The sequence below is a fragment of the Trachemys scripta genome, chromosome 5 (genome assembly GCF_013100865.1).
Source record: "Trachemys scripta elegans isolate TJP31775 chromosome 5, CAS_Tse_1.0, whole genome shotgun sequence".
Taxonomy (NCBI): Eukaryota; Metazoa; Chordata; order Testudines; family Emydidae; genus Trachemys; species Trachemys scripta.
Genome location: NC_048302.1, coordinates 59112869 through 59130327, shown reverse-complemented (window position 1 = coordinate 59130327; position 17459 = coordinate 59112869). Strand labels below are relative to the sequence as shown.

The 17459-nt window shown below is 44.1% G+C and overlaps 1 protein-coding gene across 1 annotated transcript in view; it reads left to right on the top strand.

The window, feature by feature from the left end:
- The first annotated feature begins 210 nt into the window (after positions 1 to 210).
- The window catches only part of DCHS2 (dachsous cadherin-related 2), a 209046-nt gene continuing 191797 nt past the window's right edge, over positions 211 to 17459 (top strand). Inside the window, exon 1 of the mRNA XM_034771520.1 lies at positions 211 to 2520. Within this exon, the coding sequence (XP_034627411.1) occupies positions 655 to 2520 (1866 nt within the window). The 5' untranslated portion in view covers positions 211 to 654. The remainder of the gene's footprint in view (positions 2521 to 17459) is intronic.

Here is a 17459-nt window from a genome sequence, read left to right as displayed (position 1 = left end):
CGTGCTGTCCTTCCCAGCGTCTCGCATCCCAGCCAGAGAGAAGGGGACAACTCCCTGCTGCAGTGCTTGCTCCAGCTATCCGTAGGAGCGGAGTCTGCCCTTGTCTGAGAGCCGAGTCACATGGGGAAGACTGGGAGGGGGTGTGTTTGCAGCTCTGCTACTCCTGAGACGTTGTGGGTAGGAGGCTGAGCAGGCGTCTCAGCTGCAGCAGCAGCCGGGAAGCTGTCCCCTCCCGCCTCTCTCACACACTTGTTATTCCCCGCACCAACTTTGGCGGGTGTGTGTGTGTGGTTTAGAGGATTTCCTATTGCTCTAGCAACAGGAATAATGCACCTGACTCCGGCGGGGGGAAGCGGCCGGTCGGGCCAGCGGAGCGAGGCGCGGATGCGAAAGAAATAAAGGAGACGAGAGCGAAGAGGAGGCATCCGGCAGCGCTGGTGGAGGAGCGCACAGCAGTGTGTGCGCGGCGAGGGGCCCCCGGCTGAGCCGTAGGACTGCAAACAAACCCCCCACGATGCGGAATTAGAAGCGATCCCCGTGTCATTGCACTGGGCTGGCTGTGAGGAGGTGTCTGGGGAGCACCCGGCGCTCGGATCCTCCGGCTGCGGAGAGACCAGGAGCTCTCGGCTGAGAAGAAGGGGGGAGCAGCGGAGAATGGGGCAGCGGCCGCTGCCCCCGAGGGCGAGCAGCAGGTGCCAGAGGCAGCAGGAGCGGCCTCTCCCCCAGCGGAGCAGGAGACGCGGGGGCCTAGGGGCGTCTGGGGCCGGGCTGCTGCCGCTACTCGTGCCCCTGTGGCTGTGCGCAGCGGGGGGCTGCTCAGCCCAGCTCTACAACCTGAGCCTGGCGGTGGATGAGGGGCTCCCGGCGGACACGCTGGTCGGGGACATCCGGGCCGGGCTGCCCCCGGGCGACGGGCAGCCGGGAGGCTTCTTCTTGTCGGAGGGGAGCGGCGAGTCGGCGGTGCTGGCGGATTTCCACGTGCAGCCGGACACCGGCATCATCCGCACGGCGCGGCGGCTGGACCGGGAGCGGCGGGCGCGCTACAGCTTCGTGGCGGCCACGCTGCGCGGGGAGATGGTGCAGGTGGAGATCGCGGTCACCGACGTGAACGACCATCCGCCCCGCTTCCCGCGGGACTCGCTGCGGCTCAACGTCTCCGAGCTCAGCCCGCCCGGCACCGCCTTCCGCCTCCCGGGCGCCCGGGACCCGGACGCCGGCAGCTTCGGCACCCAGGGCTACACGCTGTTGGCCGAGGGGCAGGAGGAGGCGCCGCCGCTCTTCCAGCTGCGCTACGGCTCCCCCCCGGAGCCGCTGGACCTGGTGCTGCTGCGGCGGCTGGACCGGGAGCGGGCGGACTCGCACCGGCTGGTGATCGAGGCCTGGGACGGGGGCAGCCCGCGGCTGAGCGGCCGCCTGCAGGTGGAGATCCGGGTGCTGGACGAGAACGACAACGCGCCCGCCTTCAGCCAGAGCGAGTACCGGGCCCGCGTGCGGGAGGACGCGGCGCCGGGCACCGCCGTCTGCCGCCTGCAGGCCACCGACCCGGACCTGGGTGCCAACGGCGAGGTGCGTTACCTCATCAACCGCCGCCAGAGCGACCCCGCCGCCTACTTCGCCGTGGAGGAGCGGACCGGGCTGCTGCGCGTCAACCGCCCGCTGGACCGCGAGGCCCGCGCCCTGCACCGCGTCATGGTGCAGGCGCGGGACGGCGGCGCCGAGCCCGAGGTGGGCAGCGCGCTGGTCTCCATCGCCGTGCTGGACGTGAACGACAACAGCCCGGCCATCCGCGTGCTCTACCTGACCGAGGGCGGCGGCGCCCGGCTCTCCGAGGCCGCGCGGCCGGGGGACTACGTGGCGCGCGTCTCCGTCTCGGACCCCGACGAGGCCGGGGACGAGCTCGGCCTGACCCTGCAGGGCGGGGACGGCACCTTCGCCCTGCGGCCCGGCGGCGCCGCCGGCCTTTATTTCCTGTGCGTGGAGGGGCCCCTGGACCGCGAGAGCCGCGACCTGTACGAGCTGCGCCTGGCGGCCACCGACGCCGGCTCCCCGCCGCTCTCCGCCCACGAGACGCTGCTGCTCCGCATCGCTGACATCAACGACCAGCCGCCCGCCTTCCCCCAGCCCCGCTACGGCGCCGCCGTCTCCGAGGCCGCCTCTCCCGGCACCACGGTGCTGCGGCTCAGCGCCTCGGACGCCGACGAGCCCGGCTCCCCCAACGCCCAGGTGCGCTACGCCCTGGAGGCGGCGCCGGGCCCCGCGGGGGAGCCCTCGGCCGTCGAGCTCTTCCACATCGACCCGCTGAGCGGCGTGATCAGCACCCGGCGCGGCCTGGACCGCGAGCGGGAGGCGGCGCTGGAGCTGCGGGTGGTGGCGCGGGACCTGGGGGAGCCGCCGCTCTCCGCCTCCTGCCTGGTGAGCGTCCGGGTGGAGGACGCCAACGACAACGAGCCCGTCTTCGAGCAGCAGGTCTACAACGCCAGCCTGGCCGAGCACGCGGGGCCCGGGCACTGCCTGCTGCAGGTAACTGGGCTGGGCACCGCGGGTGGGGGGAGTGACCCGCCGGGCAGCCCTGCTGGGGCGGGAGCAAGAGGGGAGTCTCGGGGCTCTTTAAGCATCTTCTCCCGAGACACCTGGGTTTGTTCTCCCGCTGTGCTCCGGCCTGTAGCAGCCCCCTGGAGCATCCCTCGGGGGATGCATGGGGGCAGCAAGCCGCCTTGGCAGGGTGTGCATCGGGCTGACATTATGGCTGATGTGTTAAACCTCACCTGTTGTGATCCCAAGGCAGGGCTGTCAGAGAGTATCTGAACTCCTATAGTGTCAGCTTAACTGTTGTCACTCCCCAATCGCAACATCCCCCTCCATGGGCTTCTCGTTTCAAAACATTGCACTCGCATTGATTGTAAGGCATAACAATTCTCTTCCTGCTTCTCTCATTAGTTAGTTGTAAGAAGGAAGCCAAAGAAATAATTTCCTTTTTGCAAACACAGTCACGTTTTTAAAACTGGTAGGTCATGTTGCTGATTTGGGGGAAACCAAGGAAATTCACACACCCCTTCCAAAATCCTCCCTTCCTGGGCCTCTCTGGAAAACTTCTACAGATTATTATGCTGAAATCATAGAAAAGAGGCATCTGCAGCATGGTACACCCCTTTGCCATGTACCATTGAAGATATGCTGTAGAGTTATGGAGTGTCTGTTATCCTCAACCAGGCATGGGTTCCGTAGTAGAGTTAAACCCTTACGATCAATATTAACTTCACTATGTATCTGCTTTTTCTTTTATGCAAAGGGGTTTCTGGAGGAATGGACTAGTTGCAGAGATCCAAGGCAGCACAATTTTATTGAAGTTGGTCTTCTGTGGAGCCAAAGAAAGGCACAAGGATCTCCTGAGGCTGTACAGCAGGCTGTGGGTTTTGCCATTCCATATGAGTGAGGCAAACTTTGGTTCTCAGAAGAACAATAGTTTTTTGGGCTCCTTGTGGTTTCTCTGGGGGAAAAGTCTTTCTGGTCCCAAACTGTTCTTCTAAACATTCCACAGACCCAGGGGATACATATTGTTCTTTCTCTTTCATAGTATCCTCTGGGCTTTGCATTACCATTTGCTACATATGGTGTAATAGAACAGAATCACTTTTTGACAGAGTCATGGCTTCAAGATGTTCGTGTAGTTCTGGTTCTGTTGGTACAAGATGAACAAACTGAAAGTGGGGGAATGAGTTATTTTTGCACAAATCTTAGTGTTTATTTTGTACTTCAGTGTGGTTGCTTTAGAAATTAAAATTATAATTGTATTATTAGTTGCCCTACTCAGGATTGCCTGCTTGGGTGGTCTTGGTGAGCTAGTTTTATGGAGGCTGGTGTAACATAGAGTTGGCTAGTTTTTCAACATGGATACAGTAAAATATGTTCCAACATTAAGACCTGAACCTGCAAACACTTATTCAGGTGAATAACTCCTTACATGGTTTCAGTAGGGCTGCTCACATGAGTAAAATAACTCATATCTGTAAGTGTCTATAGGATCTAGCCCATAGGATGCAACTAAAAAACAAACCAACCACCAAACCCTCAAAAAATACAGAATAAACTGCTGATAGTGATTTTGACCCTAACTGGAGCCATAGCAGGTAAAGAAAACAGGAAGGGAAGCTCACAGTAAGTATACTTTTCCTTAGCTTCATGTGTTGCAACCAGGGTTTATTCACACCATATTTCTGCTAGTGGAATCTTTTTGTTCCAAAGCGTTGTGGGGTTTTTCCTAGTGTTTGGTCTCTTTACCATGGAGATATGCTTCCAATTAAATCCTAGTTGTAGCATATGGATCACATGAATGGTAGATTTTCTCATGTGTGCTTTCTGTCAGCAAAGTGATGAATTATTTTGTATCTGGTCTTTATAGCTTTAATTGTGTTCATCTTAATATGAACTACATCCTTTGCAAAAAATTACAGGAATGTATTATTTGTCTTCAGTAGTGCCCACAATGTGTTAAGCACTGCAATTAATTGATACATTTTGTTTTTTATAGATGGTGAGTGAATAGCAAGGGCAATTGGTTGGCATTCAACACATAACTGACTTGAAACTAGATTTGTTCTCCAGTGCTCTTCATTTCAACTCCTCCATAGTTATGCTGCTTGGCTTCTGCTCTGCTGTGATGCCACCAAATACATCATTTTACTACATCACCTGCACCATTTTGAGCCCCTATTCAATGATAAGAGCTAGTCCCAATAGGGCTGAGCTAAACGGTGTATTTATTGTATTGGGTTTTGTGAAGTGTTTTTTAAAAGATTTAATTTGTATCTCTTGGCATATAAAAACTCTTCGAAACTAGGGCTAGATAATAAACCCAGAGTCCCTATGAGCTGGTTCTAATGGTAGTTATTCCTGAAAGATGGATTCTGAAGCTTTGCTGCAGGGAAGGAGCCAGACAGCATGATTCTGAGGGAACTGAAATGAAGGAAAAAGGAATAGTCAGCTTTGTAATATGATCATAAAAGTTTATCTGCCAATGAACAAGGTCAGTTCACTGACCCTTTGCCATGATGATTAATGCTAATTATTTTTTTTGAAAGATGTTTTACTTGCCCGTCAAACTACTACTCCTCTACAAGTGTGGTTGAGTAGAATTTTGCAAGGCTGTTATTTTCAAAATATCCATGTCACCATTGGTTTTGGGGAGTTTTGGCTTATAAAAATTATTGGGTTTAAAATGTAGTTAGTGTTTTAAACGATTAGCTCATATTAGCACTCTAGTGTGCTGCAATCAGCTCTTTATTGAAGATAGTAACCTTTAAAACCAAAAACTTCTTCCATTTAAACTCCCTCTGGCTACAGGTCACATGATATGTTTCCTGCTGGCTTCATGTTTTGAGAAGCAAATAGAAAAGCTGGCAAAACCATCTGAGGAGTTTATCTGCTGCTAGTTGGATACTTCAGCCTCATTAGGGTTCCCAAGTGGTAGCAATAATGAGGAGGATTGCAGCCAGCAGTCCATGGTGCTGAAGGAAAGTTGTTTTTTAAATTGATGTGGCCTCAATCTACAGTAGGAACTGATTATTCCTGATGTAAGATTGATTTAGTCATGTATATATTACCATCCTCAAGGAGGAGTGGAGACCAAAAGAAATGTAATATACATACACTTATTTAAAAAGAAAAAAGGTTTAAATATACTAGTGGAGAATGAGGGTTTTCCAGCAGGTCATGCAAGTGTCGAATTCACAGTATATGTTGACTGTCACTGCACTGTTGTAACTATGAGCAGAGCTTGAAAAAATGGCCGTATACCTATCAGCTGGAGGACTAAACCTATTTGCCAGAGGTACACACAAAAGATAACATCAAGGTGCCAGGGGAATGCCCCACTAAAGTTCAGACACTTCCAGCTTCTAGGAATGGGGAGGGTGCTGGGATTTCTACATGGGTGTTGACTCTGGATTCTAGTTGAGGGCTGCATTTTTCTCATCACTTTGCATATGTCTAATCAATTGTGAAGCTTCAAGCCAATGGCTTGGACAATTGGATGGGTGAAAAAGCCCTTTTTTCTCTCTTTCCCACCCCTCCAGAGCATCCTGGCTGTTTTGTGGTAACTGCTCTCCCACAGGTTTCCAGCTGCAATTATTGGTGGGGAGGGGGAAAGTCTCTATTTTTCCACCCCTCCTCTAGCCATTTTCTTGGGGCCTATAAGCCCAGTATCTGACTTTGTTACTGTTCATAACTTTACCAAGAACCTGCATGAAACTGACATCATTATTGACTGTGTCATTGTTGCTTTCATGGTTCTGAATAGAACCTTGAAAAGTGAAGAATTTTGTTAATTTCGCTTTGCTGCTGCTTGGCAAACTTATTAGCAGCAGAAATGGACTGAAGCTATCTGCATAATAAGGCTATCTGCATTGGTTTACCTTTGGTTCACAACTGTAGGAGCTAAAAACCTTTTTAAAATGAAAATTTAAATTCTGCAGAAATGAATGGTTTAATCCCTTTGGCTCATTAGGGAAATCTTCCCACTCTTCAATGATGAGTAGATTTTTCAACCCAGATGGGTAAAGTATATAAGCCTCTTACTTTCTCCCCACTAAACTGATGACTGGTAACAAAGAGATATGTTCTAGATCTTGCCAGTAGTTGCTCTACTAGCCTGCTATAAATCTAGTCAGTCGGTAAATGCTGGGCATTTTTTTTCATCTGTATCCAAATGATAAGATGTGGTCAAGAATTTTTGCCTGACAAGAAATTTTACTCCTGTTTTGATTGGTGTTTGGGTTTCCTTCATTTCTGTCTTTTTCTTGTTGGAAATGATGTCTCATAGACTAGTTGTGTGGACGGTTCTGGATCGCTCTGCACCTAAATCTGCATTTGATTAATTTCACTGGCTTTATAAGTGTGGATAGCTTGAATGAACCTGGCCCTCTCATGTGGAAACAATGTATGCTTTCACTGCTCCAGTGCCTACCGCCATGGGAAAATGCCATTGCCTATGCTTTAAGTGCAATCTCAGCAGCAATGAGAAAAAAATTAAAACTTTGTTCATACTGATTCGTTTTATTTAGGCAGATTTTCTTGCAAATCCAGCTAATTTAGTAGAAACAGTTGCTCCATCTCTTGGTTTGATATGGCTTCTGACACAGTGTGGTGGTCAGCAAGCACTCAGGTAGGTTAGAGAGATGCAAGTCAGCTATTAACTGCATAAACACAAAGATCAATCTGACTTGTCCTTACAATATCCCTGCTGCTCAGCAAGAGACAAACTATTTTCTGGAAAATAAACTGAATTTATATGCAGCAGCTGAGATAAGAAGTTATTAATTCAGAGAAGCTGACAACATAATGACTGCATCACTGAGAAGAACAACTACGTTGGAATAATTTAGAATCATCACCCAAAACAAACAGGAAAAAATCCTTAAAAGGGTGTGTGTGTGTGTGTGTGTGTGTGTGTGTCGGGGGGAACCAAACAGAAATGAATGGATTATTGGATGTTGTGAAGTTGAGGGGAAGAGTATGCATTGAAATGCACAGAGTAAATTTCTTAGTTATAAATTTTGTAGATTTTTTAAAAATTGTCGTGCTACTACACACAAGCCATTATGAGTAATAAGCACACTTATCTTAAACTCGCTGTTTACTGGTGAGATGACAAAGCAGAAACAAAATATAGCAACAGACAACAAGAGAAACTCGGTAAACAAAACTAGGTAACATAAGCAAAAAGTGTTACATTAAAAACAAACAAGCAAGCAGAATACCAACCATCCCAAAACAGTGCTCCACTCAGCCTTGCCATCAATTGAGCCCATAGAGCCTGGGTGAAAAGACCTGCCTTTTCCCCCCAAAACACTCTTCCCCTTGTGTGTCTCCAGCAGAGATATTTTTATAGACCTTTCCTTTTCACAGGAGTCCAGGACAAGGAACTGGGGAGTTGGAATAAACTCTCTTTGTGTACTGGGGACTAGGTAATGCCCCTGCACCTTCCTCTACTTGGTCTGACAAATATGTGGCCCACAACTCAAGTGGTACCACTCCCCACCCAGCATGTGAAAATGAATTAGCATTCAAGTGTGCTGCTGCCAACCTAATGGCATACAGTGAAGGAATAGAGCCAGATACCAGGAAATAATCCCGGCATTGGTATCTTCCATGGCTTCTGTCCAAGCTGCAAGGGGATTATCCACAGAACTTGTCAGTAATGCGTTCCAATAGTTCATGGATTAGGGACCCAATTTTATGGGGTTCCAGGGGCTTCTGTATAGATTTAGGTTAATCTTTCTATCTACCCAATGGGACTCAGTGCTCAGTCTAGAAGATACCATCAGAGATGCTTAGTTTTGCAGTTCTCAAACTCTGGATTTGTGTCTCCAGAGATAACATGCTTGTTGACAGCAAAAATGTTTTTAAATATATAATATATAGAGGTGAGAAATAACATACCTCAACCCTATTGTCCCTCTGCAAATTTGTGTACACAGAGTCAATCCCTTACCTCTCTCTAAAAGTGCAAAGTTTCAAAAAGTTCAATGAATAGAAGATTGTTGGGGGCAGAACAGATCTGGACAAGGAGAAGTCTGGAGATAAACGTGAGAAGGGAGGGACAGGCAGTAGAAACAAAAGTGAAGCTGTTTGAGCAGCATGTTCCAGAAGTCTTGAGGTCTTTCTGAGTGTAGCCTTCATTGATTTGAGATCTACCATACCATTCCCTCACTAGAAGGGAAAACCTATAATGGCAGCAGGCCATGAAAGAGACCCAGTTTGGGAATAAGAACCATTTGCTGATGATGCTTTAAAGAAAGTCAAACCAGTGAACAAGTGGAAATCACTTAAGCACTTGGATTCAGAGACTGTTGAAGTGATAATCTCACTTTTAACAGCAGTAGCGTCTTCTGCCGGTGTAGAAAGAATATTTTCTTCCTTTGGACTAATTCATTCCAAATTGAGAAATCGTTTGGGACCTGAAAAAGCAGGAAAGCTTGTTTTTCTTTTCCAGATTATGAAAAAATGGGAAAATGAAGGTGAAGACAACTGAGTTAGCTGCAGAAGCCAATATTTTAAGTTTCTCATGTTGACCTGGCTGACGTAGTTGATTTAATTTTTGTTATTTAAAAAAAATATTTTATCTAACTATTTTAGTTAAAAACAATTTTAACAAAAACAAACCTGATTTTAAAGAACTTGAATATTTAACTAAATTCAAAAATTCATATGCTTGTTTTGTTAAAATATTATATGTTTGCGATTGAAGAAAAAAATTCCAGAATACATAACGTTGTTGTTTTAGTTAAATAAAACAATTTAAATGTCTGTCTGGTGATATTCTCCTCTTAATACAGCATAGAAAGCAAATCCTCCAAATATTAATGATTAACCTGTTGAATTGGAGATAGTTCACCTCCCATTGACTTCATAAATATCTGCTCCAATTACCTTTGGTAAATGAAATAACCAATCATTCATTTTCTGATATAGCTATAAAACTAATCTGAAAAGTTTTCAAAATAAATCACTTAAAAATGTATAGTGTGTACCTTCTAAAAATGAAACCAACATCTATCTCTGAGTTGTGAAGAATATGTATTAAGGTTATAACAACCAACAAGAATGCACTTTTATGTAGAAATCCATGATTAAATCGAGTCTTCCTGACTAGTGATTTAAATTATGGTTTAAATCAATTTGATTTAAATCAAATCCACTCTGCCTGGAACTGGGTTGGGTTCAACAAATTCCCCAACTTGTAAAAAATGCTGACGGGGGGGAAAAGGTTTCAAAGTCAGTTTTCCAGTTCAAAATGACTTTTTGTTTCAACATTTAAATTAATTAGACTGAAAAAGATTTTTTTAAAGCTGAAATCCAAACAAAATATTTCAAAATTATTAAAACAAAATGTTCTGATTGACTGAAAACTAACAGTTCAGTGTGTTTATATTTTTGAAATTTAGACTTTTCATCTTGATTCAAGATGGGGGGAAAAAATTTCAAACTCTCAGAGATATTTGTGGGCCAGGAAAACTGTTTCCTGTCCAGCTTGAAGGGTAAGGGTGATAAGGGTAAAGTGGGTCAGAGGTGGTAATAGCACAGCATCCATAGTTCTATTGCCTATTGCACAGGCCTCTTTTTTTTATCACAGTATATAATGGTGGAGGTAGCATGGGAGGCTTGCACAGCATGAATCTCCACTCTGGCAATTCCTGTGTGTCAGTGCACAGGGGGAGGCTGGGGATGGGATGAAGCCAGAGGATCTGCTCTGTATAATTCCTCACAATTCCCCCCCTCGTGGGCTGAAGAGGATCTCGTAGAAGGGCCTGCAGACCTCTGAGTGGTGGTGAGGATTCCTCCCTGCCTGTGCCCATGTTTCACTCCAGCGCCAGCTTGGTTACTTAGGCTGTGGGTTGGATTTGCCCTGTAATGATTTGTGCTGAATAGCTTTAGACTGAATGATACATGCTACAGAATCATACCATAAGCATTCAATGTTAACATAAATGGATAAGTTGCAAAGTACTCTACTACCGTTCTGTAGGTCTCAGTCTCATGGGTGATGATAAACTAGCTCTCTTCTGAACTGTTCTGCTGATCATAATGTAGTGCATTGAGGAATGAGTGGAAGTCTTAGCTCTAAATTTCCTTGCTAATGTAGGTTTAAATCCATCTCAACTTTATTTTGAAGCTTTTTGGAATGATTAGGAATGCTTTTCAGTATCCACTATAGTGCTGCTTATGGAGTTTTAGTGTGGTATGTATCAGGAATACAGTATTAACTGACATGCCACTATAGTCAAGGATCTGTCAGTGTTTCTAGTCTTCGCTGACTCTATGTGTGGGGAATATAACATTTGTCTCTTTCATACATAACAGGCTGAAACTTGACATGTAAATATTCATTTAATTTAATTGGGTGTAAGTACTCTTCTGCATATATGACACTAGGATCCATTTTCTGGTGCATTAAGAACATAATATATTTTGTATCCTAAAATGTACCTGGTAACTGTTCCTTTGAATCATTTTGATGCAAAACATTTTCCTGACGGGATTTTGCAAAGAGAAATTTTTCAACCCGTAGCAAGATCACTAAATCAAATTCTGACATAAATTTGTCATGTAAACTCTTCAAGGCAGAGACAGTGTTATATTTTATGTTTACAGTGCTATATAAATGTTTTAGTTGTAATATTAAAATGTATTATTTAAAATGTTTTAGGATTAATAATTAATATCAGGAAGTGCTCTGAATAAAAGGTCTGTAAATGTTATTATTTTTATTATTTATTATATTGATGCAGTAACAGTAGTGGCTTTGAATGGTGGTGTAGTCAGAGTCAGATTTGAAATACCTAGTTTTCTGGGAGTTGATAGGATGAATTGACCTATCATCCTTCTGAAGTAGAGCAGTTGGTCGCTATGCATTTTACTGTGTGCCACAATGTCCGGAGTAGCTCATGACTCAAAGTGCTTATCTCGGGGCAGACAGTCAGAAAACAGGGCAGACACCCCAAAGTAACGGTGTGTTCTATAATTAGATTTCACCAATTCAGTGACAAATGTGAACTCTTGGATCACTATACCAGTCTTACCATAGAGTCATAGACAGTCCCCTTAGACACTCCAGTTTATCTTGCCACATAGACAACCTGGTTACTTACACCAAAAACCACATCCCATTTAGGTTGCTTCCAGTTGCAGGAGGCCAGTCAATTACTCCAGATCAATTGATACTGTAGGTCTTATACCAAAGACAATACTAGTAGCCAATTCTGTGGTTAACTAACTGTTTATTACCTGAGAAAAGGAAGTGAGAGTTATTGAGAGGTTAAAGCTGGTAAAATATATGCACAGTGAGTCACAGTTTGTAATTGCAAATAGTGGCAGTGATGTAATAAACTGCCAGTGTTCCAAAAGTATTTTTAGGGTACCCAGATTGTCTCTGGGGATCTTTTTTTTTGGCGGGGGAGATATACTTATGTCATAGAACTGGAAGGGACCCTGAAAGGTCATTGAGTCCAGCCCCCTGCCTTCACTAGCAGGACCAAGTACTGATTTTGCCCCAGATCCCTAAGTGGGATTGAGCTCACAACCCTGGGTTTAGCAGGCCAATGCTCAAACCACTGAGCTATCCCTCCCCTCCCGGCCCCCATTACTGCTTGCATCTGGTACACTTCCCTGTAAGAGTCCAAACAGTCCAGAGATCCAGGGTCTTTCCTTGAATCCATACTTATCGCATTTCTCATAGAAAAACAAGCTGGCAGGGTTGCTACCCACATTGGCTTTTCCTTTGATGATGGAGAGTGAGGAATACATTCAGAGTCTTTAATCTCTGATCATCAGACACAATGACCACTTGCTTTGAAATTAGCACTTTTCTCTTAAAAGATCTTCATTTGCATTTCACAAAGCTTCTTTCTAATTTAATGGGTTATTTAATTACAATGGTATACACAATATAAATGTTTGCTTCGATGTTATAATGGGATACAAATAGGTGAGAACAATCCCACTTAGTTTTATGATGTTTAAACACCAAATACACTCCTATATTGAACAATCACTTTGATCTATAATAAAATACAAGTGAATTGGCCTGGGGCTCTGGCATGAGTTTACACCTAGTCTGCTAGCGTCACATTGTGTGAAGATCTTTTTAGTGAGATTTTAAAAAGTAAAGTCTTGTCTGCTCTAAATGGACATTAAAATCGTTTTTGTTTTTTTAAAGGTAGGTGTTTCTCCATTACCTTTGCCCAAATGTCCACTTCCATCAGTGTGATGCAGTATAAGGTAAACTGATTGTTTGCCTGGATGCTGGGTGCTGTATAACAGTAGAATGCTGTTTTTATTATGCAGTGCATAAGTTTCAGTATATATTGCAGATGTATATTTAGTGTATGATTTAGAGTAAGAGAGAAACTATACGGTGGAAAGGTGCATTATGTAATATTTTGTATTGTATATTGTATTCTAAACTATGCCCTGTACAATAGCACAAGCACTCTTGCTGATTTTACAAGATACATTGAGATGTTCTCCTCGATATCTGAGTGGAAGAGAGAATTCTTTGTATACACTATATAGACTGTCTGCTTGGTAAGTAGTATGTGTTTCATTATCTAGTGTATCATCTTCACACATTCAAATTAAATATAAAATTTTAGCAATTAAAATATTAAATATTCAATATATATATTAAGTGTGTATTTCAGAAGTGTTTTTTCTATATGCAGTGATATTTTAAAATATCTAACACAGCATATGCATTTTTTAGTACAGGCGATTCTGCTTGCTAAATCTTTCTTTCCTTACTCATGCAAAATGTCAGTTGACTTAAAGGGGAGTTTTGTGTAAATAAGGTGAGAAGATGTTGGTGCTGTATGTGTGTTTTCATAATATAGTAGTGTATAGTGTAGTTGATTAAGGCCCAGATCCTGGACTATAGCTGAATGCACAGTGCAACAAAGGAATGGTATGTACCACCTTTGCACTTTCCATAATGCTGGGGTGGCTCTGTGCCAGCCTGTTTCCTAGGTGTAAATTAGAAGCTGCAGGCTGCTCTAATTTGTATCAGATGCCATTGACCTCAATGGAACAATTGGCAGCTAGAGCTTGCTGGGGTATGGATAACCCAGTCGTACCCCCTTTTCCCTTGGCTGTGCTTCCTATGTTGGTGTCACTTGTAAGGTGGGTGTGGCCTAGGAACCACAACCTCAACCCTGTACAGGTTGAACCTCTTTAGTCTGGCACCCTCAGAACCTGACCGGTGCCGAACCAGAGAATTTGACAAACCACAGGAGGTCAATGCAGAGTGCCAGCGGGTCTCCATAGGCATGGGAAGTAGGGGTATGGGGGATGCTACAGCAACCTCAGGCTTTGTGCCTAGCATGGCCCCCCACCTGGGGGTCCCACTGCCACCCAGTGTCCTGGCTGCCAGCCCCCCATCCAGGGTCCCAGCCATTAGCCCCAGGTCGTTGACCTCCCTTCCAGAGTTTGAATGCTTCGAATCAGCTGTTCGTGGCGCTCCGGAAGCCCTGGGAGAGGGGAGGAAGAGTTGGTAAGCATGGGGCCGCTGGCACGCGGGGGGCTGAGGGAAGGGGGAACTTGACGCCAGTGGATGCTCCGCACTCACTAATTTTTCCCTGTGGGTGCTCGTGGGTGCTCCCAGACTGGGAGTCGGTGCCTATGCCAGACCACAGATGTTGCCGGACCAGGGAGTGCCGGAATAAAGAAGTTCAACCTGTACTATCAAAGGATTCTCCTACATTGGTGTAATGCTCCCCATCATGCTGTCCAGGGATAGTGTGTGCTGGTGTCTGCAACAGAGCCCAGGATCTCTATAACTTGTTGAATTTCAGCATAAAATAGTTAATTAATGTTCCTACTTTAGTATATTGTGTTGTACAAGATAGTGCACTATGTGGCTGTTCGGCATATAGGCCCAGATTTTTAAAGGTATGTAGGTGTTGCTGCTTTTAGTGTTCCAATGTCTAACTAATTTGGATCCTAAGTCTCATTTTCAAAGGGATTTAGGCACTCACGAGCCAAAATCCCATTGACAGCAGTGCCTAAATACCTTTAACTGGGCCACAGTGCCTGAATTTGATTCAACTGAAGGATCAGATTGTAGTTTATAGTGTAGCTGTATATTTCAAAAAACATGGAGCATAAAAAGAACTGTGTACATTTTTATATGAAAGGTATAACAAATTATATTTAAAAATAGCTTGAAGAGAACACAAATTGTGACAAATTACTGTCAATCACACACGGTAGTTCTGTGCTATAGATTATTTTCTTCTAAGGATTGAATAAAGAAAATATACTTATTGTTTTTAGAACAAAATGTTAGTCTCTATGAAAGTCCAGAATCTAAAGATCATGTGCTTTATCTGTCAAATTATCTAAACCCATAAGCATTTTGCTGCTAGAATAGTTTGCACTTTTAAGGGCCATAAGAGAATTATTGTAGCTCACGTTTTAGAGCTTCTAAGTTAATTTTATTTCTTCAAAACTGAGGCATATGGAATAACAAAATCTCTGAGATGTGATTGTACTTTTTTGGCTGCGGAATGCACATCTCAGCAAGAAAGGATTTCATATAAAGTCGCAATAGCATATTACAAAAAATATCCATTTTTAATGTACTGGATAGGGACAGGCCTCTGGATTTTCAGGAAATATATTTGAAATACAATATAAGTATGTTTAAAACCAAGGAGCATCTGCAGGACTTTGGATTTGTTCATGTTTTATGTATTAAACATAAATAGAAGACAAAGTAATAGAGATGCTTGTTCTTACATAAAATGTACATATTTCCAACAGCCACTAATGGAAAGGGTAGATTTTTAAAAGACTTGTATTTTAATATTCTGGGTTTTTTTCCCTTACATGTTTTGCTTTTTCAAAAAAGGGTATTTAGTGCTTCTGAAAGGTGTCAGATTGCTGGGTTTGGTGACTGAAATCCTCCCTTTAGCCATTGCACAGAACAGTACAGGCTTCAGCAGTACATATTTCTTTCATCTGTGTCCCTCAGCACTGAGCTGGGGAGATGAGAGGTTAGTTCTTTAATGTATTCAGTTCTGTCCAACTAATGCAAATTGTAATTGCTAAGAATTGAACTGTGAACTTATTTCACGTAGGTCTCAAACAGCAATCAAAAGCTGACAGATCGTTATCAACCTGGGTCAGTGTTGAGACAAACCTCTCGATCCTGCCCCCAGAAAAATAAAAGGCCTTTGCATCCTATTACCAGTCTCTGGAGCTATCAAGTCCGACTTCTCACTTTCTACATTTTCAAAAAATGTTTTAGAGTTAAGTAGACTTTGCTGGTGGTCTGCTTAATGCGGTTGTAATCTTTTAAAACTCTAACTTGATTGTAAATGGGGGAGGGGAAACCACAAACCAGACAACTCCATGTGCTTGAAAACTAGACAGTACAGAAGTTATTGGTCAATATATAATTATAACTAAACATTAATTATTCCGCTAGTTTGTACTGTTGGTATTTATTTGAACACTGTATTTAGTTTAAGTGTTAGTTTATAGCAATTTGTAAAATTCATATTCTGGATTTCTAAATTCATGCTGGGTATTCTTCAGCTCTCCAGAAATCAAAGTCAGTGGAGTTCCTATAAAGAATAATAGCTCTATGGCAATAAAATCACTTTCATGACTGCACAAACCTTCTAGTAATCCATAAAATATGTGGCTTTAGCAGACAGTGATATTTTATGGCTGCTCTATGCTCAGAGCTTAACGGACAGACATGCAATGTTTCTCAAAATCCATGCAGGATCTTACTACCTGCTGTGCTGTAACTGGTTCAATAATTACAAGAAAAAATACTTTATGGTAATACCTTTTCTTCAATACCTCTTTTAATTTTGGAGTGAATTTACTTTCTGTATATTCTTTTAATGAGAGTAATATTTAAGTGACTTCTTTTGAAGATTTATTAAGGACAGAAAAGGAATTCAATTAATAATGAAGACTTTATGTTGTGTTTCAAGGCAATTCATTTGTGTTCCTTATTGTAATCATTTCAGAGCCAGTCTCAAACATGTGACTTGCATGAAAGCACTTTTGGTGACTATATAAAGCTCTGATTCAATACTAAAAATGCAGTAAAACGACGAGAAGTCCAGTGGCACATTAAAGACTAACCGATTTATTTGGGCATAAGCTTTTGTGGGTAAAAAACCCACTTCTTCAGACGCATGGAGTGAAACTTACAGATGCGGGCATAAATATACTGAAACATGAAGAGAAGGGAGTTCTCTTACAAGTGGAGAACCAGTGTTAACAAGGCCAGTTCAGTCAGGTGGATGTGGTCCACTCCCAATAATTGATGAGGAGGTGTCAATACCAAGAGAGGGAAAATTGCTTTTATAGTGAGCCAGCCACTCCCAGTCCCCATTCAAGCCCAAACTGATGGTGTTAAGTTTGCAAATGAATTGTAGCTTAGCTGATTTAGAACAATGCTTCCTCAGCTTTCATCCGCTAGCATCTCTCCTCTACTTGTGCTACATTGATGATATCTTCATCATATGGACCCATTGGAAGGAGTCCTTTGAAGAATTCCATCTGGATTTCAACAATTTCCACCCCACTATCAACCTCAGCCTGGACCAATCCACACAAGAGATCCACTTCCTGGACACTACAGTGCAAATAACTGATGGTCACATAAACACCACCCTATATTGGAAACCTATGGACTGCTGTACTTACCTACATGACTCCAACTCCCATCCAGGACACATCACAAGATCCATTGTCTACAGATAAGCCCTAAGATACAGCTGCATTTGCTCCAATCTCTCAGACAGAGACAAATGCCTATGTAAGCCTCCTGCCCATCATAGTTGGCAGCAAGAAGGGCCGGGGTTCCATTTCAATAACAATGCAAAACCGGCTTGAGCCCCCACCTAGTGACCTGGGACAATTACATACCACCCCCCTGGGCGCCT